The sequence below is a fragment of the Triturus cristatus genome, chromosome 2_2 (assembly GCF_964204655.1).
Source record: "Triturus cristatus chromosome 2_2, aTriCri1.1, whole genome shotgun sequence".
Classification (NCBI taxonomy): Eukaryota; Metazoa; Chordata; class Amphibia; order Caudata; family Salamandridae; genus Triturus; species Triturus cristatus.
Window position 1 is genome coordinate 756,694,664 of NC_140582.1, and position 25,092 is coordinate 756,719,755.

The following is a 25,092-nucleotide window of genomic DNA, read 5'->3' on the forward strand; positions in this document are numbered from 1 at the left end:
GCATAATAAAGGGAGCTGGAGGAAACTCGTTTGTAAGGCCCTTTATAAAACGAAGAACAATAGGAGACTTGAACAGCGACGGCTGATCCGGCAAACAAAGGAAAGCCGATAGAGCCGACAAATATCCTTTCACAGTAGCCACAGCAAAGCCTTGCTGGGCAAGAGAAAGGGCAAACTGTAAAATATTAGAAAGACGAGCCTTCAAAGGATCAATGGACCTCTCTCCACACCAGAGAACAAATTTAGACCACCTATATGAATAAATAGATTTGGTGGAGTGTCGCCTGGCCGATAAAATAACATCCACCACATCCGGCGGGAGAGAGAAAGAACTCGGGTTGCCCCGTTCAATCTCCAGGCATGAAGGTGTAAGCTCTGGAGGTGGGGGTGTAGAACCTGCCCCTCTGACTGCGAGAGGAGGTCTGCCCTCAGAGGGAGACGGAGCGGAGGGCACGAGGAGAGGTGGAGAAGATATGTGTACCTCACCCTTCTTGGCCAATCCGGGGCGATCAATATGACTTGGGCCCGGTCTTGGCGAATCTTCCTCAGAACCCGAGGACTCAAGGGTATGGGAGGAAACGCGTAAAGGAGTCGTGAGCCCCAACTCAACTGAAACGCGTCCCCCAACGCTCCCTGCATCGGATACTGGAGACTGCAGAATAACGGGCAGTAAGCATTCTCGTGAGTGGCGAACAGGTCCACCCGAGGAGCCCCCTACATCCGAAAGACGTGACGAACTACCTCCGGATGAAGCCTCCACTCGTGATCGGCGGAGAACTGCCGACTGAGACTGTCCGCACGTACGTTCAGCACCCCGGCCAGATGATTTGCCATTAAACAAATCTGATGGTCCTGAGCCCAGGACCACAGATGCAGGGCCTCTCTGCAGAGACAAAGAGACCCCACCCCTCCCTGTTTGTTTATATACCACATCGCGGTAGTGTTGTCCGTCAGGACTTGAACCGACTGACCGCGAAGGGAAGGGAGGAAGGCCTTCAGCGCCAAACGTATCGCCCGTAACTCCAGAAGGTTGATGTGAAGCAACCTTTCCTCTGGAGACCAAAGACCCTTGATCTCCAGATCCCCCAGATGAGCACCCCACCCTAAGGTGGATGCATCCGTTATCACTGTGGCCACCGATGGAGGAAGATGAAAGGGCTTTCCTTGAGACAGATTGCCCTCCACGCTCCACCAAGACAGATCCGCCGCAGCTTCTCTGGAGATCCTCAGACTCCCTGAGATCTCCCTTGTGCTGATACCACTGCTTGCGGAGGCACCACTGGAGTGCCCTCATGTGCCAGCGTGCATGGTTGACCAACAGGATGCAGGAAGCAAACAGACCGAGCAGGCGAAGGACCTTCAGAACTGGAACAACCGCTCCGTTGTAAAATAAAGGAATCATTTCCTGAATGTCGAGAATCCTTTGAGGAGGAGGGAATGCTCGACACACAGTAGTGTCCAGTACCGCACCTATGAACAGGTTGCACTGAGAGGGCACCAGGTGAGATTTGGGCACGTTTATTGAAAAACCCAAGTTGTACAACAGTTGAGTTGTATCCCGCAGATGATGCAACACCTTCTCCGACGACTCCGCTTTGATCAGCCAGTCGTTCAGATAGGGGAAAACTGAGACCCCTGACCTTCTGAGATGGGCTGCCACCACTGCCATCACCTTCGTGAAGACCCGAGGTGCAGAAGTAAGACCAAACGGTAGGACCGCAAACTGATAATGTTGCGACCCTACCGTGAAACGGAGATACTTTCTGTGCGACTTCAGGATTGGGATGTGAAAATACGCATCCTGCAAGCCGATGGACACCATCCAGTCCTCCTGATTCAGCGCTTGAAGAACCTGAGCAAGGGTGAGCATCTTGATCTTCTCTTGCTTTAGATAAAGATTCAAGATTCTGAGGTCCAATATCGGCCGTAACCTGCCGTCCTTTTTCGGAATCAGAAAATACCGGGAGTAGCTTCCCTGACCCCTCTCCTACTCTGGAACCACCTCTATCGCACCTTTCTGAAACAACTTCAGGACTTCCTCCTGCAGGAGAAGACGGTGGTCCTCCGAGCAAGCCCCTTGACAAGAAGGGTAATTTGGAGGGAATTCCCGAAAGGGAAGGGCGTACCCATTTTCTACAAGATCTAGAACCCAGAGATCTGTAGTTACAGATTCCCAATCTTGTAGAAAATGGGTAAGCCGGCCCCCCACAGGACCAGCATGATCCGGAATGTCGGACCTAGGGCTGTTTTGCGGTGGTGGGAGGGGCTGAGGAAGAGGAAGAGGAGGAGGAGAGCTGACGTGAGCCACGTGTGCGACCCCTGATTCTTCCTCTGTAACCTCTCGACGAGGAACTTTGCTGCTGCTGCTGTTGCTGCTGCTGAGTCTGCCTATAGGTACGAAAAGATGTTCTTCCAAAACCTCTGTACCTCTTAAAAGACCCTCTCGACTGAGACTGGAGTCCCAAAGATTTAGCAGTTGCCTTGCTCTCCTTGAATCTTTCCAGAGCAGCATCTGCCTTTTTCCCAAATAGGCCAGACCCATCAAACGGTAGATCCATTAGGGTTGACTGTACATCTTGAGAGAACTCCGACGTTCTCAACCAAGCACTTCTCCTAGTTGCAACAGACGACCCCATGATCCTTGCAACAGAATCCGCAGTGTCCAGCCCACTTTGGATCCCTTGCCGCGCAGCCGCCTGAGCATCAGCCAAGATGTCGTTAAATCCAGATCTATCGTCCTCAGGCAATTTAGGCGCCAGTTTCTTAGCCGACTCCATCAGTGCGTGAACATAGCGTCCCAAGAGACATGTGGCGTTAGTCGACTTCAAGGCCATGCTGGCAGATGAAAACACCTTCTTTGCCGACTGGTCCAGCCTTTTTGCCTCTCTAACCCCAGGGACCTGTGGAAAAGCCCCTTTAGACTTTCCAGAACAAGCCGCTTGAATTACCAGGCTCTCCGGTGACGGATGAGACGACAAAAATTCAGGATCTCCTGGGGCCGCTCTGTATCTCCTAGCGATCGTCTTTGAGACCGCAGGAGCAGAAAAAGGTTTGCGCCACACCTCCAATACAGGCTCCACAATGGCCTCATTAAAGGGAAGCAGAGGCTCTGATACCGCCGTTGGAGAATGCAGCACTTCAGTCAAAATGTTTGACTTAAACTCTGTTGTAGGAAGCTGGAGATCAAGCAACTCCGCAGCTCTCCTTATGACTGCATGGTAGGGTGCGACATCCTTGGATGGCTCATCAGATGGCGGAGTAATCTCCCACTCAGGAGAAAGGTCCAAGCCACTAGCTTCCTTAAGCTCGTCAAAAACCTCATCCGACTCCACCAATTCTCCATCCTCCGCCTCCTCCTGAAGGTATCTCTGCTCCTCAATAATCCTCTGAGTCTCCCTCCTGGAGCGAATTCGAATCCTCGGCGGCGCCGTAAGCGACTCCGACGGCGCTGGTGCCGGTGGAGCCATCGGCGTCTAATGTGGATCCAGCGGAGCCATCGGCGTCGAACGAGATCGAGCCGGAGCCGGCGAGGATGGAAGCGGCGTCAACGTTCTCGGAGCCGGAGGATTCCAAGACGGCGTCGCTGGATAAAATGGATAGAAAGGGGCCCGAGGATACACCTGCGGCACCCCTAAGTTAAAGGCCAAAGGACCCATCGGACCCGTAGGTGCACCAGGGGCATACATGGCACGAGCAAATACCCCATACATCGCATTTAAGTAATGCGAGGGGTCCTGACCTGGCCCAGGAAAGGCAGGATACTGGTCAGGCCCCACCGGACTCGGGCCAACCGGCGCCGACGGTGGATTCAACGGCGTCGCAGGCTCACCCAGGGCTTGAAGTTCTTCCGGGGCCGGAGATGGAGCCGGCGTCGGAGTCCAGACTGGAACTGGCGAAGCCGGAGACAAAGAGACCACTGGAGATGAAGGACCAGCAGGCGAACCCGGCACAGGAGAAGGAGAGACGGAGTCCCTTCGACGCCGAGCAGGTGACTTCGGCGCCGTGGTCTTGTCAGAATGGTGCCGAGAGGAGTGCCTTCTCTTCTTCTTGTGCTTCTTAGCTCTCGAAGCATGCCCTGAAGTCGACTTCGACGCCGACCTCGACTTCGATCGAGACCTCGACCTCGATCTCCTCCCTCTCTTCTCTTTCTTCATCTTGGCAATAAAGAGTTTTGCCTCCCGTTCTTTCAGAGCCTTTGAGCTCATTTTACGGCAGCTGGTACAGCCATCCACATCGTGGTCCGAGGATAAACAACACACACAGTCATGTGGGTCAGTGATGGACATATGCTTGCCACACTCCCGGCAAGGCTTAAATCCAGACTTCTTCGTTGACATCTTCAAAGAAGACAGGAAACAACAATGAAAATACACAAAGTATCCACGACGCTAACAGCGATTCCCGAAATCCGTTGGCTTCGACGGCGCGGAAAAAAGGGAACGGACGTCATCACGCCGACGAGGTCTTCTTATGGAGCCGGTGACGTCAGCAGAGTCGCGAGCGGAGCCGTGTCTCTGTGACGTCGTCTTCGACCTCATCGGCGTGGACTGCTACAAAAGTTTCCGAATGTTGCTGGCGCAAGGGATATTCACAAGGTGAGGAATCCACTGGCAGATGTATCCATCAGAACAAAAATGCCTTCTGAATGAATGAATAAATGAAGATTTTATTGCGAGATTACTTAAAATCATTTGCAATATTACAAAAATAGTGCAATAGTATATATTCCCATTTAAAATTGTACACGTTGTCTAATATTTAAGACAAACAGTAAAATATATATCCCCATTAAAAACACCACTTGTCAAACCTGCCATTCAAAGTTGTATACAGTTCGTAGTTTTAAAGCAAAGAGTAAAAAACTAATAGCAGTCGTTCATTTTGTTCGATATGCAGATTGTGTCCTAGCTAAAAGCCCTAGGCATTAAAGTGCTCTTGTGCTTGTTATAGCGTGTTAAGGTGCATAGTATAGCCCTCTGATGATGTCTTCGCCTCCCAAGTCGCTCAAACTTTGTGACTAATTGCTTGCCATATGTTCATATGGGCCAAAGCCTAATGTTCTTGTTGTTTCTGACAGCCGGGCGCGAACCTCTGCCATGTATTTCCCAAATGTGACCAATTCAGATGGTGAGGGGCTGGAGATCAATGCTGATACTGCTTCTGTGCATGCCCAGTCCCTTTTGACAGAAGCATGGGTTTTAATAACTTGCAACGTAATTGTAGCAGGACTGGGCAGCAACAAACTTGGTGAAGCAGGGACTCATCTATTTGCTTACAAAGTCTACATTTGGCTATGAATGCCAAAGATTTCCAACAGGGAATTTGCTTTTTTGTTGCAAGGGGCTGCAGCCTGGCCCATTGCAAGTCTTTTAGGTACTTCCTTCCCAGTGGTTGGTTCATATATGGCTGTGTTCTATTTGCCTCATATGATGAGATTAAGCCTGGCTGCTCTCCCTTGGCTAGATAGTTAAGTTTGTCTGCGTCTCCCGGTAACTGAGAAGTTTGCTTGTTTATAGCATTCTTAATGGCAGCATAGGTCATCCCTTCCATGAACCAGTTTGCAGTTGCCATGCCAAGTACCGCCACAATTCTTTGCATATAGTTGCTCCACAGATTGGCCGTTCCTTCATAGATTGTTTTAATCATGTTTTTTAAAGCATCCTAGGTGTGCTTTAAGGGATTGGTAATAATATTTCACCTGTGTTCCCAAACATTCATAGCTTTGCTGGAGAAGGCCAAACTCCAGACAGATCAGATTGTTGAGAGTATATTTAGGTAACAAAGATACGTTTATATGCCAGACACTGGGATTTTTCAAGCAAACAGTCCATTTGACCAGGGAAAGCTTGTTGTGCATAGCCTGCTATCGTAAGTATTTTCCATTATATAACCCACCTGACTGGGCATCATTGTTGGACTGCACAGCTTCCCATGAAGTTTGCATGGAGCGTAGATTGTTGATTGAGCCTTGAACTTCATTCTTTGCTGGTGTAAAGTTTCCTTCAATGTGTCACTGAGCCATTCCCCGAGGTAGTTATACGTTCTTGTGGTGGTAATTATCTGGGTGCCCAGCCTCCATATAAGTAAATCTTTTTTTGCATACTTTTCAGAAGCCATCACTTTGGTCTTGTTTGGATTAACAACCAATTCACTGCTTTCATTGTAGATGTTAAGAGTGTCCAATCCCCGGTGTGGTTCAATATTACCAATTTGTCTAAATACTGTAATAAGTGAGCTGTGTTTGGCCAAAATTTTGGGATTGCGAGGTTTGCATCTTGGAGCGCCTTGCCCAAATCTGCTGTGTATAAATTATAGAGTGTTGGGGCGAGGACACAACCCTGTTTTAGGCCTCTGGCAGTCTAGCATTTTTTCAAGATAGTTTCCGCAGCCAATTTAATTCTTACCCGAGTTCTGCTATAAAGGGAAAAGACTGCGTTCAAGAGGCCTTCCAGGATGTTCCATTTCCTTAGCTTGTTCCACAGCTTGCTGCGGGAGAAGCAATCAAATGCTGTTGAATCGTCGACAAAGCAGGCGAACACTGGATTTTTATTTTTGATGTTTGCTTGCTGGGCTATGTAGGCTAGTGCAACTATGTTGTCAATTGCTAAACCACCTTTGCGGAACCCAGTTTGGTATAGGGGGAACCATCTATTTAGTTCTGCTAGTAGGGTTCTAGCAAATTCTTTCCCTTCTATATCTAAAAGGGCAAACAGTCTGTAGTGTTCAGATCTGTATTGTCTCCCTTCTTGAACATTGTTTGTAGCAGAGAACCTCACAATGACTACGGGGCCGTCGGCTTGCACCCTGCATACTGTATACAGGGTAGATAGAGCTTCTTCCCAATAGACCGGGTCCTCCTTGAACATTCCACCCAGGAGTCCGTTGTGGCCAGGTGCTCAATACCTTTTTTATTATTTCCCCGATAGCTGGTGCTTCTTGATCTTTTCCTGCTTCTTCCACCTGAGAGGTGCAATCGCAAACTACTCCATCACCAAAAGGTTCTTTCAGATTAGCCTATTGAATCCCTGCTTGGTTATCTGTATAGATCATGGCTAAATAAGTAAGTCATACCTTAGCAATGATGGAGTTAAAACAGTCTAGTTTGACATTTCTAGACGACCAACGTATTCCCTTCTTGAATATTGGCTGTAGTAGAGAACCTCGCTACGACTCCAGGAAGCCGACTTGCCCCTTAGGGGCCAGGTGCTCCATCCCTTCCAATTGTTTTTATTATCTCCCTGAAAGCTGGAGCTTCTTGATCTTTTCCTGCTTTTTGCTTGCATTTTTCCTTTTTTTTAAACCTTATTTTGGTGTGCTTTTCCTAGCTCTCCCCTAGAGAGCTGCCAGTAAATCCGATATCCAGATTCCCCAGTTTTTAATAGTGTGTATGGGAGTTGTGAGATTGTCTCTACTTTCTTGTGCATTTTTCCTTGCTGTTAGCGTTATTGTGTTTTGTTCGGTCTATCTGATGCTTCGGACTAATGGCTTGTGCATCAGACGATCCACTACTGCTCAGTTAAGAAGTAATTAGTTTGTTTCCATCCTTTGTTAAAAGGCAAAATGGAGAGGTTGCTGTGGATGTTTTTACCAGTACAAGGGAGAAGCCTCAACAATGAGCAACGTTAGAATTTTGGGAAGAGATCATAATCTGAACTCTCCTTACTAGCTGATGACGTTTGTGTGCAATCATCAACCTAGCAATTGCTAATTTACTATGCCACTACATTGTCTGTAACTCTATGTTCAACATCAGCAGCAAGAAGTTGCCACAGCTAAAACATGATTAAGGTTTACAATTCTGTACCACAGCAAATATTTGATCTCATGCAGAACTCATATATAGGTATACATACATTATTTATTAAGGGGCATATCACATACACTCCTTGTTTATCCACCAAGTGATGTCTTACTGGAGGATATACACTGATCACTGGCTTTTCCTGTGGAAATTGTGGAGGAAGTAAGCTGAAATTAAAAAAAAACATTTAAAAAAGATTAATTATTTTGACTGTCTTTCTGAATTAAGATATGTTTACTTAGAGTGCATCAAGCAAAAATAAAAAAGGCAATTACACTTCAATTAAAACAACAAGTTATAAAACAAGACAGCATTTGACTTTAGATAAAAGGAAAGGGATCAATTATTTTGTAGTACTTAAGACAGTCATTATTTAGAAAGGTTCAAATCCAGTTCAAACAAAATAAGGTTGGTGTTAGCCCAAAACATCTGCAGTGCGTCTGCGATCCAGCCCGTTAGCTCGTAGCTGTGTCTCTGCTAGCAGGCCTGTTGACCCATTGATCTCCCTGTGTGAGTGAGACCACAGGTCTCCCTCTGCGAGCCAGTACGCTGCTGTGTTTTTGTGAGCCGACGGCCCGTAGATCTCCCTCTGCAAGCCGAGCCCACGGGCCGCAGCTCTTCCTCTGCGAGCCTTACTGACGGGCCGTAGGTCTCCCGATGCTAGCCGGACCGCAGCTGTCACTCTGAGCCAATAGTGGGAATATAAGGCGGCTCTAGAAAGAGCCCTTATGTTTATTAGTTGGAGCTACATGTAAGTGCGGATGCACAGCTTCAGGTTATTCAGAAAAACTTGGTTTCCCTCATCTGTGAAGGGTACTCCATCACTTCTGTAGATATCAGCCATATCAAAACGTATGTTGTTGTTGTAGATTGACCCCATTCTATGGTCTCTGAGGTATGCAGACACAGCTTTGTTGACATTCTTCCTAGATTTTTCAATCTTATGACAAAATTGGTTTGACCATTTCCACTTCTGTCTTTGGCATATATTGGAATATACAAAGACAGTTTGAGGCAAAAGTAACATCAATTGTCCAAAGGTGTCCTTCATAAGCATTTCCAAACCTACCCCAGTCAATGTGCCTCGGTCTTTACCACCACAGTGCACAATCATGAGGTCAGGGTGTTGGAGATGCAAACAGGTTTTAACCCAATGCAGCAATTGGTGCCACTTCAATCCTCTCTGTGCAAACCATTTAATGTGCACATTTTGTAATCCTAGGTCTAAGTTAATACGTCTCTGTTCAGCATACCTCTTGCACCAGAAAACATAGCTATGTCCTACAATCCACACTAGCATTTTGAAGGTATGGCTGGAAGATATGGATAGATGTCTGTAGCTCATGCAGTCCGTTCGTAGAATGAGAGATATGTTTAAAGATGTGGAAGTACTTTTTTTATCTACATACAAAACGTTAACCGATTGGGAGATAAAATGCTTTGTTTCCTAAAAAGTAGGGTGCATATTAGTTTTGAGGAAAAGCATCTTTGTCATTGGTGAATAAAAAAGCAGTTTATACGTGGAGTACATATTATAGGATAAAATTTGCTCAGCTCAACCACGCCTGCTAATTGTATTTGGAAGGTTCAGTTCGAATTTGAAATAATGTTGAACTTTTGACCTGTACGTGTCGTTAAATGTTGGAGAAAATGTTTAAAAAAAATATCATTATGTTTAAAAAAAATTATGAATTATGAACTTTTAACCTGCATGTGTCGTAGAATGTTCTAGAAAGTGTGGATACAATACGTTGAACTTTTCACCTGTATGTGTCCTTAAAAAAAACGTTTATATGGAAAGTTCAGAAATAACCAATAGAGAGAAGTTTTGCAATGCAAAAACAAAAAATCAAGGAACCATTCTGATTTGTTCTTTACATGTATTTATGTGTGGAGCAACAGGGAATTGTGCCTTTATTGGTTCCATCCTTGATGTAAGTGGTGCAGTATATGTACTGTGTGACAAAGAAAATATTGCATCTGTTTGCGACATTTGAAATCTGTGTACCAACTACAAAGGTAAGTTAGAAACTAAGAAGGTGTGTTATGTGTTCTGTAGTAGTGGTTAATTATTTGAGGCGATATTTTTAACTGTTAAAGTATTTTTTATTTCTAAATAACAGTGTTAGTAAAGTCTGGTGTTTTATTGGTTCCAAAATATGTAAAAGTTGGGACTAGTTGTTAAACAAATACTTTACATATGTTTAGTAGTTTTTCCTCAAAGGAAAGGTGTAAGTTGTCATCTGTAAAAGACTGTATGGTTTTGAAAATTTGCTGTAGCCTTAATTTGGATTTGTATATCTATTCCGGCGAGATAAACAGAATGTCAATGTTTGCAAATTATGCTTAGTCTGGAAATAGTGGGGAAGGGGTGAGAGTAGAAAATTACTTGTTATTAACTTAACAGAGATGGAACAAGAACCAGAAATGTTATGTGTTTGTGGTCTCATTTCTTACACTGATTGGTAGATTTCAATATTAGTCAAGGCTGGTGTGGTACTGCGAGGCTTTGGATTTGGGTGTTCTTAAGAAATCTAAGTTGTTGGGGAGCGTTTCTTCAGAAGACTTTTTTAAATATGTGAGATAAAAAGGAATGAAAATGCTTTCTCTGTACGATTTTGTTCACAGTGCTAAAGTAAATGTGATTATTAGTGATAGTAATTGTCAGGGTGTGTTCCTCTGTTGAATATACACAGGCCTTTAAGTGGTGCTGGTGTTATCGGTACTGAGCTCCGCCACCCCTTTAAGAGAACCGCCAAATTTTTCATCCCACTTAAAGCTGTTAATATACGTATAGTAAAGGGACGATACATAAAAAGTTTGGAATTACACCTTCATTTACTGTGTCCACCTTCCACCACCATTTTGTGCCCCCAGCATTAGAACATATAGATTTTTTAGCATATTCGTAGGATTTGTACTATATAGAGAATGTTGCAATCAGTTTAATTGTATAAAACTTCACTATATTATGTTGGAAATATTACATATGCATAGGTTGGGATGTCATTTTTAGGTCTCGCCTACGCAGCACGCATGCGTTGCAGAGGGGAGAGACCTTTAGGAATCGGCACAGCTTTCCCGGCAAAAACGTGCACGCGTTGCATTGCTTCCAATGGCAACGCGTGCACGTCTGTCGATTCACTTGCGGGAGCGAGCAGCTGGCGCCATATGTTATCAATTATCACGCCTTGCTGCTTGCTCCCGCAAGGGAATCGCGCAGGCCCCTCCTCACCCCTCGCCCTGCTGCCACGTGAGGCGCGCGCGCTTGTGCTTGTTTTATTGTTGAATCCTGCAATGTCTGTCCTTGTAGTCTCCTCCTCACTGCGCACGTGCACATACACGCGCACTCACTCACTCCGACCTACAACACAGAGGCACATACTTCTTCGTATTATTATCACACATCCATAAACAAACAAAACAGGTACACCTGCATGCACCCATGTAGACATTCACGTAGAACAAATGCCTACTGCCATCAGGCATGGATTCCTGGTACTTTCTGCACCTCTTCCCCCCTGCAGGTAATTCAATTTGGTACGTCCTACGTTTCCTCTACAATGCATTTTGCTTAGTGAAGTGACATCAGCACTACATACACAGTGATTTGCTGCTAAAAGAATTACACCCCGGCAGGGAGGACGTCGAAATATGCGCGAAGAGCTGTGAGGAGAGAGCACAACTCCATGGTAGGCACGCCTCTCAGCAGCATGCTGTAGCTTTTATTATGTATGTACATATTATTAATTCATTTTTGTATTGCTGTGCAGCTGACTGGACTGTCACTGTCAAGAGTGTGCTACTGCAGCATTGATTGCTTTGCACAAAGCTTGCTTCTGGGTGTAATAGAGTTACCAAACAGCCGGCATTAAGCAGAGTGAATCGCCGTGAAACTAAGTGGTTTATAGGTTATATTCCAAACGGGCCGTTTAAGCATTTCTCTACCATCTAATCCAGTGAGCCTCGGGAGAGCACCTTGGCAGCGCAGCAAAATTCACAATGTATTTCGTTGCTACACAATTAATTTCGGTTAAAGATTACAGAGTTAGTAATTTTGCACACTCCTTCTGCACATTTGTTTAACCGTCGCACCTCATTAGAAGTCCGCGTTGGAGTCAGGAGCTTTTGAGGCTCCTTGTGTTTCCCTGGCCTTTTCCATTTCTACCATATGTGCTTGTTTTTAGACAATTTTGAGAAATCTATTGGATGTGGTAGTCCCCTCCAGATTCATCCCTCCTGTTCTCTGATTAAAAGAATCTACAGGAACAAAGTGGGTAGCGCTCATGGATGTTTTTTTCCAGCACTAGCTTTCCTTTTTGTGTTCCTATTGAACGTTATACGCCTTTTTTGTTGCAAAATACGAGTTTATTCATGGAAGCCATGGCCCAATCGACCTTCATGCTGCCCACTCCTTGAACAGTAGCAGTGTTCATGCTACTAGTGTCCTGTATAGTGCAGCTAAACCCAGACACCGATTTGATTCCATCTGACTAATAAAGATACTAACAGGTACTATCGTAAATACACAAACTGGGTTTAATGAACTGCCTCAAGACCCCAAAATAATCTGTAATTAAAGTTATTTTGTACTTCCACTTTTGACATTGAGAGTCAACCAGACTCACATCTCTTTGATCTCAATGTCCTTACATTCTTTCTTTCCGTCTTACCCCTTTCGGGTAACCCAAGAAACAAAAAGCGCAAAATGAAAGATATTGTGTAATTGAGCATTGGTCAACACCGCCTCATTTGCAAACTTGACTTAACATTGCTAGGCCGGGAAAGACGGTTAGTCAGTCAGTCAGTCAGTCAGTCAGCCAGCCAGTCTCATACAAATGCAAAAACAGACCACACTTGATTTGCTTCAGTTTTTGTAAGAGTGAACATTCATAGATCATGCGCCCATGTTCTTCTTTAGGAGTGTGTCTACATATATATATATATATATATATATATATATATATATATATATATATATATATATATATTCTAAATAAAACATATCTCTTGATGGATCTGAGGAACAATTTGGTGTAGTGCCAACATCCTGAATCTTTGAGGATAAACTTGTTTGAGAGTCTGAGATGGAGTATAGGCCTGTACTCCCTGGTCGGGCCTTTCTTTAGAACCAGGAAATGACAGGAGTAAATCTCCTGCTGATGCTGCAGCCAGGGAACTTTCTCAATGGTCTGTTTTTGCAACAGGATGGATACATCCGCCTTAAGTAGTCTTTGCTGATGGACTGATGATCTCCGAGGTGGGATTGCCAGTGGAGACGGGGGGGTAAGGGGAGGGGCGGGAAGGGGGGGGGGGGATTGGCGCAGATGATAGTGGGATCTAGAATGGTGTTGTGGCGACGACCAGTGAGGGGTTTGAACCCTCTGTTGGAATTGGCGACAGTAATAAGGACGGTATCGGCGTTTGAAGTCTTTGCGTTTCTCCAGGCCCACTCTCTTCAGGTTGTCAAGCTTGGACTTCATCATGGACATCTCACTGTCGGCATGAGTGCCGAAGAGTGAAGTTCAATTGAAGGGCAGATTCAGAACCCTGTGTTGGGCCTCAGGTTTTAGACCTGTGAGTCGTAGCCAAGTGGCGTGTCTAGCGCAGATGCCATGTGAATAGCCATAAGACGCCAGATCTGACGCATCAGCTGCTGCACTTATGATCTGGTTCACTACCAGTCCACCCTCCTGTAGCATCTCCTGGAAATCCACCAGATCTTCTTTTGGTAGTATTTCTGTGAATCTAGAGTGGGAGTTCCATAGTGATCGGTCATATCTTCCCAGGACTGCAGAGGTGCTAGTGACCTTCATATAGGAGGTCGAGGTGCTACACATCCTCTTCGCAAGGGAGTCCATTAACTTGCTGTCTTTGTCGGTGGCACTGTGGAGGAGGACGCCATTGTGTGCGCTTTTTCCACTGTCGCCACTATGACTGAGTCCGGTGGAGGATCGGACCTCAGAAAAAATGGATCATGGTCTAGGGCTCTAAACTTTTTGATAATGCGCGCTGGAGCTAATCCGATTGAGGCAGGTTCGAGAAATGTATTAAGAGCCAATTCCAGTAGCCCAGGTACCAAGGGAAGTAAAGGTCTAGTGGACGACTTGTGAGAATTTGGCTTTGCAGCTCCTCTGCATAGAGCCTCATTGAACGTGATGGTATTGTCCTCTGGGGACACTCTGGCAGGAGGGGAATAGTCTTTCACTGTGGTTCTGGAAGTGTCTGTAGACCAGGATGGACATCTGAGTCTATGCTCCCGAGGCCTTGAGGATTAGGAGTGGCGAGATCTAGTAGGAGACCGCCTATGAGGTGTTCAAGACCGATGTCTTCTTGGAGAAGGAGATTGTTGCCATTGTGGAGATCCCAAGGGGATCTTGTGGGAGGTGTAGGTGGACGCACCCCTCTAGCGGATCTTCGAGAGGGGTAATATGTTCGGGAGTAGTCCAAACTTGGACTGCGCCTTGGCACTCCCCACTCTTTCACACTTCTCAGCCACTTCAGTGAAAGATTAATCGGTGGTGTTTGCTGTTCTTGAGCCACAGATACCTCCAGCATGATCTGCAAGATTCTAAGGCTCGGAAAAGATGATGAGCCCTTCGACATCGGCCGTGTTGGTCTCGGGGTCGGATTCTGGGATTCCACCACTTGAATCTCTCTCGACGACGAAGGAGCTCTTGACGTTGGTACAGGTGAACCAGCCATTCTCTGTCTCTTTGCCTGTGGAGGTGTGTGAAAGGACAATGGCCTTGACGTCGAGCATCCGCGCCTAGAAAGAGGCGAGATTCTCAGTGCAGAGAGTCTATGGCTAGACGCCAGGGGAGTCTTCCAACGTCGGTGGAGGTGTTTTCGACGTCAACGGAGGAGACCTCGGCAGTGTCCTCCCATGTCTGTCCACCGGGGATGACTTCGATGTTGAGCGTCTGTGCTCTGCCGTCAGTGGGAAATCCGACCTGGGCCGTCGACACGGAGCAGTCGACATCGCTCAGTGAGTTCTCGACACTACTTTGGGGCGACCGTGTCAGTGGCAATTGTTCTTTCGATGTCGACCGTGGTAAACGTCTTCCTGTCAACTATTTGGACACAGACGGTGAGCATAGAGGTATGTTCGACGCTGATCTCTCCCTCGACGGCGAAGCAGACCAGTGTCTTCTTTTCTCAGACCGCACTAGAGAGGAGAGCTCTTTAAAAGGCTGCTTGTTACCTTCCAGGCCACTGGTAGATCCTTTTCCTCTCTCCTGCATGACATGCAGTTTTATCCTTTCCCTGTCCCGAAGAGTCCTTCTGGAAAACTGCTGGCAGTAATAACACTTGTCTGGTTTGTGTGAGGATGGCAAACACACAATGCAGACAGAGTGATGGTCCGATTTAGCCATTTTCTTCCTACACGAAGGACAATTGTTAAACAGGGCTGGCATTTCTGACTAAGCGAATATAGGGAAAGTCAGAAAAAAGGTGAAAATAGTACAGCTTGTACTAAAAGACGTTGAGTAAAAGCAAAAAATTCAACTTCAAAGTATCAATTAATGATAGAAAGTCATTAACTGACAAGCTAAATGCTCCAGGAGCCTCACAGAAGAAGCCAGAAAAAAGAGCTGACCAAACTGTCACCTGTGAGGCATGATGGGAGCCTGGAGGTCTTGGAGGTCTTAAAGGCACAGCGCCAGTTTTATTCTGTTGTGTTTCTATATGCAGCCTCTGGGCTAACTGCCTGCTATTACCATGTCTTTTTCCTTAAAATAAAGGCCATGTTGAAACAAGAGAAGAGTAAATTTTTCTATGTTTTATTTTAAATGAACAATACAATCTAATTTTAACATTTTTAGCTTATTTGATGATTATATTGTATGTATATATATATATATCATTTTTTTCGCATATGCTTCGGGGGTCCCCGCACAAGGGCGGAACTATTCAGTGCTTATGATTATTGAGGAGTATCCCCTGGAAGGGAAACCAGTCCTTCACGCAACCTGAAGCAAAAAATGCCAAATCAGTACAGCTACATCAAAGAAAGTAACCAGAAAGGGTTACAGAATCAGTGCGCTAGCGGGAGTACGCAGAGCCAATGCTGTGGAGCTGCAACCTGTTGAAAGCTCCTTGCTCCGCCTTGAGACTGCGTTGACTGGTGTGGATGGTGGTGCTCAAGCCACATGCCACAGCAAGCTGCTAGACAGACTGCATACCATTAATTACAGAGTCGCAAAAGTCCATTCATACTGGGATAAGCCTAAGACCTTACTGGCAGGACTGGTCAAACAAGCAGACACTTGAGATTCCATAATAAGCTCCGCCTTCACTGCCCCCTCATTTCTGCTTACACTCAGAACAACATACACAATGTCTTCGCAGTACATTAAGGTGCGCTATATGCCCCTGTGAGGCTCTGCTCCCAGGAGGATATTGAATCCCTGCTCGATAACATCGCCTTGGCCCGCATTTAACAAGAGCAACACCTGGAGCTCAATGCTCCAATCACACAAGAGAAAATACAGGGGAGCCTTGCTCACAGGGTCGATGGGTAAGACTTGGGGCCTGGATAGGCTGTCCCTCAAATTTTATGGAGTGTACTGTGACCTCCTGATCCCTAAGCTGGACCAAGTATACGAACTAGCCTTCAAGGAGGATACCCTCCCCCCTTCGCTGTGCTAGGATGCTGGTGTCCATACCCAAACCTTGTAAGGATCCTACTGACCTCTTCTAATACCGGCAGCTCGCCATACTCAATACTGATTATAAGCTTCTCAACCGAGTGCTTAGTGTCTGGGCGGGACACCTTATATCTGCCCTCATGGCCATTCAACACAGCACCAGGCAGGGTTGCCCCCTCTGCCTTCCTATTTTTGCTTTAGCAATGGAGCTGCTGCCCATCAGACTGTCCGGTAGCAGAGGAACTTAGGGAATCATTTAGGAGATGGCTTTCACACTGTTTCCCTCTACATGGAGGACATGCTGCTTCACCTTTGGGATATCCATGCTGATTATGCAGACACAGTCCAGGCCCCAAGTCAGATTCGTTGAGCATCCGAGCTCAGGGTTACTGGCACAAATCCTGCGTGTTTCCACTCTTGCCACATGAGCGGACTGTAGGTAGGGTTCCCTCCCCTGGCAGAGTTCTAGGTTTTGCTATTTAGGGATACAGATTTACCATGCTTAGCGTGTCATGTTGTCACGGTTCTTATATTATTTTGCAAACTTACCTCTGCTCCTTCCTCGTTAATTCCTCTGCACCCTGCATGGGTTGAGTCACCTAATGTGGGGCAATGGTTGCCACCTAGTGGCGCTAGCCAAGTCAAGGACATGGACTGATCAGGGTGGTCAGGGAGCACAGAGCTTTAAAGACTATAACTTGGCCTCCAAGTTGCAATGGATCTGCTGCGGACTCGCTGAGCTCCACTTAGCAGACATGACAACATCAATAGCACTATTGCACCTGGATACAATACAGGCCCTGTTCTCACTCTATGGCAAATCTTAGCCACCTCGATCCCACCTACTCAGCGTGGCATATTGAACTGAATTGCCCATTTGTAAAGAGCAACAGCTGCTTCAACAAGGAAGCATCTGCGCGCTAAATGCATATAGGACGATACGCTTATGCGTGTTTCAAGAGAGGACTAAGGCTTACAGCTTCAAAATCTCCTTATCCACTGGCCGCCTGCTTCTCGTTCTGCCACGAGCTGACACTACACTAGCGAAGCCCCTCATACAGCAATGGACAGGAGCACTGCTCGCTTCCCTCAGTAATCTCTTCCACGACAGGACTCTCCTTTCATTCATGAAAATTACAGAATATTACAATGTCCCAACCAGTCACTTCCTTCCTTACAATGCTCTAAATCTGGAATGTAGGTTAGACTGGAGAGTTGCAGCCGAGGAACAATCGCAACATGGGACGGGGTAGGCACCTAATCTGATGGCTCGCCAGAAGTCTCTGTGAACACACCTGGGTACAAAACGCACACATAAAGTGGTCCTGCCCCTCTCTTGCGTTCTCTTGGCACGCGATCACATCATGTACTGTACCACCTCGCCCCAACATCGTGGGTGGTCGTGTATGCGTCACCCATGTACCTGTGAGTTTTGGTTCAATCCTGCCCACTGCGTACATAAAAAGTGCAAGGTTTGGCAAAGTGGTTAGTCACACGCCAGCACTAAATGTAATAAGGTCTCTGTGTCGTTATTTATAACAACAACTGTGGGCCTGTATCACCCAAGAGTGACCAAAATTACACTGGCAACGAGGCGGGTGTTCAATTCCGTACCCTGCTCCCACCAGCTGTGTGTCCCAGAGTCCAAGTGCCTCCCAACTGCGGGTTCGTAAGTGAGGTGGATGTTTCCTGTCTCCCCGCAATGCCTGCATCGACTACACGGCCACTTGGCACCCGGCCTTGAGATCCGCAGCACTGCTCTGCCTAACTCTTCCCAAAGTGGGTGAAGAGCAGCTGACCCCGAACACTTATGCTCTTTTCCAGGCTGTGAGGGGTGGCCCATCTCCGGAGAAATGACTTGAACACGTGTGAGCTGGGGAAAGTGAGCACACTCTGCCCATCGGTGCTCTCCAGATCAGTGACAGTACAAGCCCATGCCACGTTGAGTACAGGAGCACGTGGCAACCAAGAGAGGTAGCCCAGAACAAGGTCCGGCACTGCCCAGTACAGTGCCGAATAGTCAACGACAGCCACGGTACAGGCCTCTCTGCGTGACAACAACCCTCGGACAGGCGACTGTGCCACTCAACATCATGTGGTTACAGTGCATGTGTCACGAGGAGACCAAGGCATTCAGTTGAGACAGGCCAAAAAGGCACTCTTACCGCCACACAGCACAATGGCAATAGAATCATTCATTGTGGGTGGCGCACCGTCGTCTCTGGCACCCAAATGGAAAGAGCATCTCAAGTTTTTTCTTTTTTAAAGGCGCCGACATTGCGGTGGAGCGGCGCCGAGCTCTCCTATTGCACCTAGGAGGTAAGGACATTCACAAAATATAGAAGACTCTGGTTGAGGCGGCCCCCAAGACATACGCCAAGCTACTCAGGGTCCTAAAAGCACATTTTGAGTCGATGGCAAACGGGGATTATAAGCGATTTGTTTTCTGTCAAGCTTTCCAAAAGCTGGAAGAATCAATAGACACCTTCCATTGTTGGCACACACCACTAGAGAGCACCTGCAGCTTTCAAGACGAACAGGAAGAGATCAAGGGTCACATAATACAAGGCTGCTCATCAGCTAAACTGAGAGGGACTGTTCACGAGGAGTTGGGGATATCCTTGCAAGGAATTCTTACCCTTGGACGATCACAGGAACTATCTAAAGCCAGGGCATCCCATATGGAATCTGCCCTCCACCAACCAATTAAACCAGAGACAGTCAATGCCATTCAGCCAAGCTGCAGTCCAGCTACTCAGAATCGTCCACCCGAAAAGTGAAAGGAATGTGGATACTGTGGAGATCCTTCCCATAAGCGAGGTAAATGCCCGGCTGAAGGAAAAGATGTTCCGCCTGCGGAACATACAACCATTTTGCAGAGGTCTGTCGATAGCCAAAGAATAAGTCCCACATGAAAACCATCCAAGCTGTCACAAGCAGAGTACACCACTCAAACCATGTTTGAGGTCTGAGCGGCTCGATCAACTCGACGCCTACTCTCCCGCTGCCAACTTCAAGTAGGGCCTTACAATGTCACAACAACTATCAACACAGGGGTGTCCATTCAGTTAATGTCAGTGGACACATACCATACCACACCCCACCCAGACCACCAGACCTGGAGAAAGCAAGAGTCAGTCTTCACATATCGACAAAAACGGCCCATACCCTTGCTGGGGTGTTGCAAATTACCAGTGTGAAAAACGTATTTTTATTCCTTATCTGGAACATCAGTTCTTCCATTTGTATTTATCTGAATTTGTTTCTGATTACAAACTTTGGTGCCTTGCTGACGTGTTTTAAAGTCAGCACAAGCAGACTTGTTTTGCTCGTGTCTTTTCACACATGGTGTTGATATACCTGCTCTTTGCCCATCTGAGGCTAATCTAGCAATGCGTATACTTTTTTTTTTTTTTTTTTTTTTTGAAACCGTTTATTACAAGTCTTAAGAGTATACAAGTATGGGCCTACAACCATCCGGCCGGCCGCTAGCAATGATAAGAACATACGACATACATTTATGGAACACGTGGTGTTACGGAGGAGCATTTCTCAGGAGGTAACAACGTCAAAAGCCACATCATCCAGACCCCATTATACGGTTTCATTTTAAATTAAGAACAACAAGAAAACCACGCCCACAAGGCAACCCACAATCGGAAATAGCAGCACGTGCTCCCCTAGAGGGGGGATCCCAACTATCCACAGAAGTCTAAAGAGGGGGAAGAGAACAGAGCGAGGACTGGGGGAACCCAATGCCCGGCGGCGGGGGAATGAGTCGGCTAAGGGGATGGGGCTGGCGAGGTATCAGGCAGCAACGGTGGTGCACAGATACCCCCGCGGTAGGCGTTCCAGGGGCCCCATACTTTCACCCATGTCGCAGGCTTACCCCTCGCCACATACACCACCTTTTCTCGAAACATGCACCAGTCCATGTGTTCTTTCCAGGCCGAGACCGTCGGGGGCCTCTGGGATCCCCACAGTTGAGCAATATCACGCTTGGCTATCATATATCCCAGAGTCACCCACCACGTCTGCGGTGCCGAGTAATCAGTCGGTTCCCACACATTCAGCAGGCATCTCCTCGCTTCAGGCAACAGCGCCACATGCATAACCAGTCGCAGCACCTCATGTACACCACGCCAGAACCCCTCCACCTCCGGGCACTCCCATAAAATATGCAGAAAGGTCCCCAAAGCACCACACCCACGCTTACACAACCCATCTCCAGCATAGCCCATACGCAGAAGCTTTGGCCCCGTCATGTAGACCCGGTGGAGTATCTTGAGCTGGACGAAGCGAAGGCGAGCCGGTATGGCCACCTCCTTCGGGGAGGCCACCGCGGAGGTCCAGTCCTCGTCGTCCAACTCCAGCCCGTCGGCAACCCAAGCCGCACGAAGGGCAGTCAACAGGCCCGAGCGGTCGTTTATCAGCTTTTTGTATATCAGTGAGATCGTGCTGTCCGGGACGTGCCCATCCAGCATTCTATCCTCCAGGGGGGAATATTCCGGGATGGAGGCAACGTCCGAGAAGACGGAGCCCAGCGCACGACGGACCTGCAAATACCGAAAGTATTCACTGCCCTGCAACTGAAATTCCGTCTGCAGCATATCGAACGTTTTAAATCCTCCCCTCGTCCAGAGATCCCCCACTTTACTGATACCTATTATGTCCCACTTCTCAAAGCCCTTAGAGGTCCACAGGGATCCTAACCGCTGAGACGCGTATAGTGGTGACGCCCGGGTCAAACGGTCCTTCCACCCCATAGCTGCATTGGCCGCGTGCCACACTTGCACCATGACACGCGTGGGGCCCGTCAGACGAGCGTCGGGCGCGCTAGAATAGAGCGCTCGATTGTAGTCGCCACCTGGCAGGAGCATCTTGTCCATTTCGAATGCCGGGTTGAAGGCGGGCCCGTATAGGCCATGGTTAATTGCAGCGAGCTGGGAGGCCCAATAGTACCGTGCAATCCCCCCGTCATACCATGGGAGCGTCAGCTTCGCCAGGGCAATACGCGGCCTCCCGTCCCAGAACAGGCGGCGTTGCAGACTCTCCACCTCACGGAAGTAGCGCGCCGGGACTAAGTCCATAGTGTTCTGCAAAGCATACAGGAAACGCGGCAGAGACATCATCTTGAACAATGCCGCCCGGCCGAGCGGCGAAAGCGGCAGGCGCCGCCAGCGTGCGACATCTACCCGCAGGCGCTGGAGGGGGGGAAGCAGGTTCCGTTCATACCGGGCCTCCGGGTCCAGAGTAATGAAGACACCCAGGTACCGAAATCCCTGCGGGGCGATCTGGATCGGACAGCCCCGCGGGAGAATAGGAGCCTCCCCAGAGAGAACATACACGCACGATTTAGCCCAGTTGATGACGAGACCGGAGTTACGACCAAATGAATGTAAAACATCAACCAGCACTATAAGTGATTTACGTGGGGAGGCTAGGTACAGAAGGATGTCATCAGCGTATAGGGATACGCGGTCCTCATACTCTGGGGTCCAACGGAGACCACGGATGGAAGGCTCCCACCGCAGCCACTCCGCCAGGGGCTCCAAGGCAAGCGCAAAAAGAAGCGGCGACAAGGGACAGCCCTGTCGCGTGCCCCGGCCCAGCTCAAACGGGGCCGATACTCTTCCGTTCACCACCACCTGCGCCAATGGGCCCGAATACAACAATTTGACCCAACTGATGAATCCTGGGCCAAATCCAAACTTCGCAAGCATCGCCCAGATGTATGGCCACTCAAGCGTGTCAAACGCCATGGTGGCGTCCAAGGACGCCAAAATGGCCGGTTCCCGTATAAATGGGACGCGCGCGCGCACCCCATGCAAACGCCGCAGGTTAAGGGCTGTGTTGCGATGGGGAATAAAGCCAGACTGGTCCTGATGAACCAGATCTCCCACCACACCGACCAGCCGATTGGCCAGTACCTTGGCGAGAATATTGGGCTCCGCATTCAGTAGCGAGATAGGCCGATAAGAAGTAACCCGGTCCCGAGGTCTCCCTTCCTTGTGGATCACCACGATTGTAGCCAGACGCTGGTCAAGCGGGAGGGAGCCCAGCGAGTGGGCCGCCAGGAACATTGCGCGGAGGTGAGGCGCCAATGTATCCGGTCGCAGCTTATACAACTCGATAGGGATACCATTCGGGCCCATGGCCTTGCCAGAAGCGACCGAGCGTATGGCGAGGGCGATTTCGTCGGAGGTGGGAGCGGCGTCCAGCGACACCCTGTCCTCCCCAGAAAGGGAAGGCAGCGCGATATCCCTGAGCAGGGCACGGGAATCCTCTTCAGAGCAAGAAGAGACCGGGGAATACACCTCGCGGAAATAATCCGCGAAACAGGAGACAATTTCTTCTGGCTCAGTTACACACACACCATTCGTTTTCTCAATCAGCGGGACCACACGATTCGCTCTCTCCTTTTTATCCAACCACGCTATCAGTTTACCAGCCTTATCACCCACATCATACAGTCGCCCCTGTTGCTCTCTACTAAGGCCCCTGGCCGCCTCCGTGACGAGGGCCCTACAAGCCGCTTGTTTGAGTTGGAGGACATGTAGTGTAGCATCCGTCACCCCATCTTCTAGATTACCCTCCAACTCAGCTATTTCAACCTCCACCCGGGTCACCTCCTCCCGCTCGCGCCTCCGGGCGTGGGAAATAAGGGATAGGGCCTCCCCTCTGAGTACTGTTTTGAAGGCCTCCCACAGGGAGATAGCCGAAGGCACTGACCCCACATTCTCATCAAAATAGCGCTGGAGGGATTTAATCAAGTCAGCGCGAATGGTGGGGTCGCGCAGGTACCAGGAATTGATTGGGACCACCCTGCTCTCACCCCTCGGAAAGACATCGAAATGTAACAAAAGCGGGGAGTGGTCCGAGATACCCCGTGCCAAATGGCGCACCTCCCCCACCCTCCCGACATAGGCCGCCGGGACAAGGACATAATCAAGCCGTGAGAGACTACCATGGGCCCCCGAGTGGAAAGTGTACTGCAGCTGCGTGGGATGCTTTAAGCGCCAGCAGTCCACCAATCCCAGTGTATCCAAGAGGCCGGATAGCCACGCCTGTGCCCGGGGGAGGTCCCTAGGGGGGTGACGATCCACAGTCCCAGAAACCACCGCGTTGAAATCCCCCCCCCACCACCAGAAGCCCCCCCGGAAGGCCAAGGAGGAGGCGCCCCAGGTCTGCAAAGGTGGTCGACTGCAACCCCGGTGGGACGTACACTGACACAAAGACAACCACTTTGCCCTCCATTCTCCCCACCAAGACAGTGTAACGTCCCCTATCATCGTGGAGCACCTCATCAATTTCTAACGGGAGCGAGTTCTTTACCATGATACCCACACCCCTTGAGCCTGACGTGAAGCCCGAGTGGGCCACGAGGCGGTAGCCACGCCGATTCATGGCACAGAAGGAATTGCCAATAAGGTGTGTCTCCTGCAGAAAGACTACATCGGGCGAGAGTCGCTTCAGAAACTGCAGGACCACACCTCGTTTGATCCTGTCCCCCAGTCCATTAACGTTCCAAGACAACAAAGTTAATTCCCTACCCCCATCATACACAGAAACCATCATTCGTCCCCTCGAGAGCACAGTAGAACCAACACAAAAAAAGGGTTGCCTTGTGATAATAACGAACAACACAGCAATGCGTATCCTTGATTGTTCAATTGTCTGCAGTTGTAGAAGGAACAAGCAAAGTCAACTTATAATGTTTATCGTTGTTTGTTCAATTGTCTGCCAATGTCTAAGGAACAAGAAATGGCCCCTGATAATATTTGTGCTTGTTTGTTTCGTTATATGTAGGCTGTCCGGTTTTAGGTTTAAACCTATAATAACTGATAAAAACCCCACCGGAAGGGAAATAGCCCTCACCAGTGTAAACATATAAACACTGAAAAAAAACCTGCACAACCACAAACTAAATGCCATTCAAAGAAAGGGAAAGGAGAGTGAAAAAGTCATTTATATTTCTTCCTAAAGGGGCCAATACAATGTAACTTTGTTATATCAGGTAGCAGTAAGAAAGACTGGGCTAACATTATTCTGTCTGAGTTTTGTTGTTTAGGGATGTGACTAAAATATTGTTTCTTCCGTTTTTTAGTTTTGTGGTCTTTGGTCTAAAGATACAGGGGTTAGAAGCATATTTAAGTGTTGTTTATTTATTTTATAAACTGTAGAGACTCAGGAAATATCAAAATCATATTTAATTTTTTGGCTACATTTGAGGCTTTCACTGATAGGAAAAATGTAGGTTTCATAAGAATCTTTACCAATATGTACCATCACATTTACCCAAATAGAATGGGTAAAACCCCTTGATACATCAGCCCCCTTTTCTAGTGAGTCAGTAATGATAGTAGGTGAATTGCCAAACACCCCAGGCTTTAAACATTCAATGCAAGGTATAGTGACAGGTATTTGTGAAAAGAGTGCAGTCACAAAGCATCTGGGATACTGGTGAAAACATGACACCAGACTTGGAAAACATGGAAAGCAGTGTCACTTGGAATACTGCTGCAAAAAGTTCTTACCAAGTTTAACAAAGATAAGAGTGATTTTGTTTTTGTTTGTATTTGCAGTGAATCCGCTATGTATATGAAAAAGTTGAGTGATGACCTGTCACAATCAATACCT

At 47.8% G+C, this 25,092-nt stretch overlaps 1 protein-coding gene across 2 annotated transcripts in view; it reads right to left on the minus strand.

The window, feature by feature from the left end:
* The window catches only part of VPS37A (VPS37A subunit of ESCRT-I), a 431,421-nt gene that overhangs the window by 230,174 nt on the left and 176,155 nt on the right, over nt 1-25,092 (minus strand). For both annotated transcript variants that reach the window (XM_085642012.1, XM_085642013.1), the window contains exon 3: nt 7,854-7,968. In XM_085642012.1, coding sequence (XP_085498138.1) covers nt 7,854-7,968 — 115 coding nt within the window. The remainder of the gene's footprint in view (nt 1-7,853; nt 7,969-25,092) is intronic.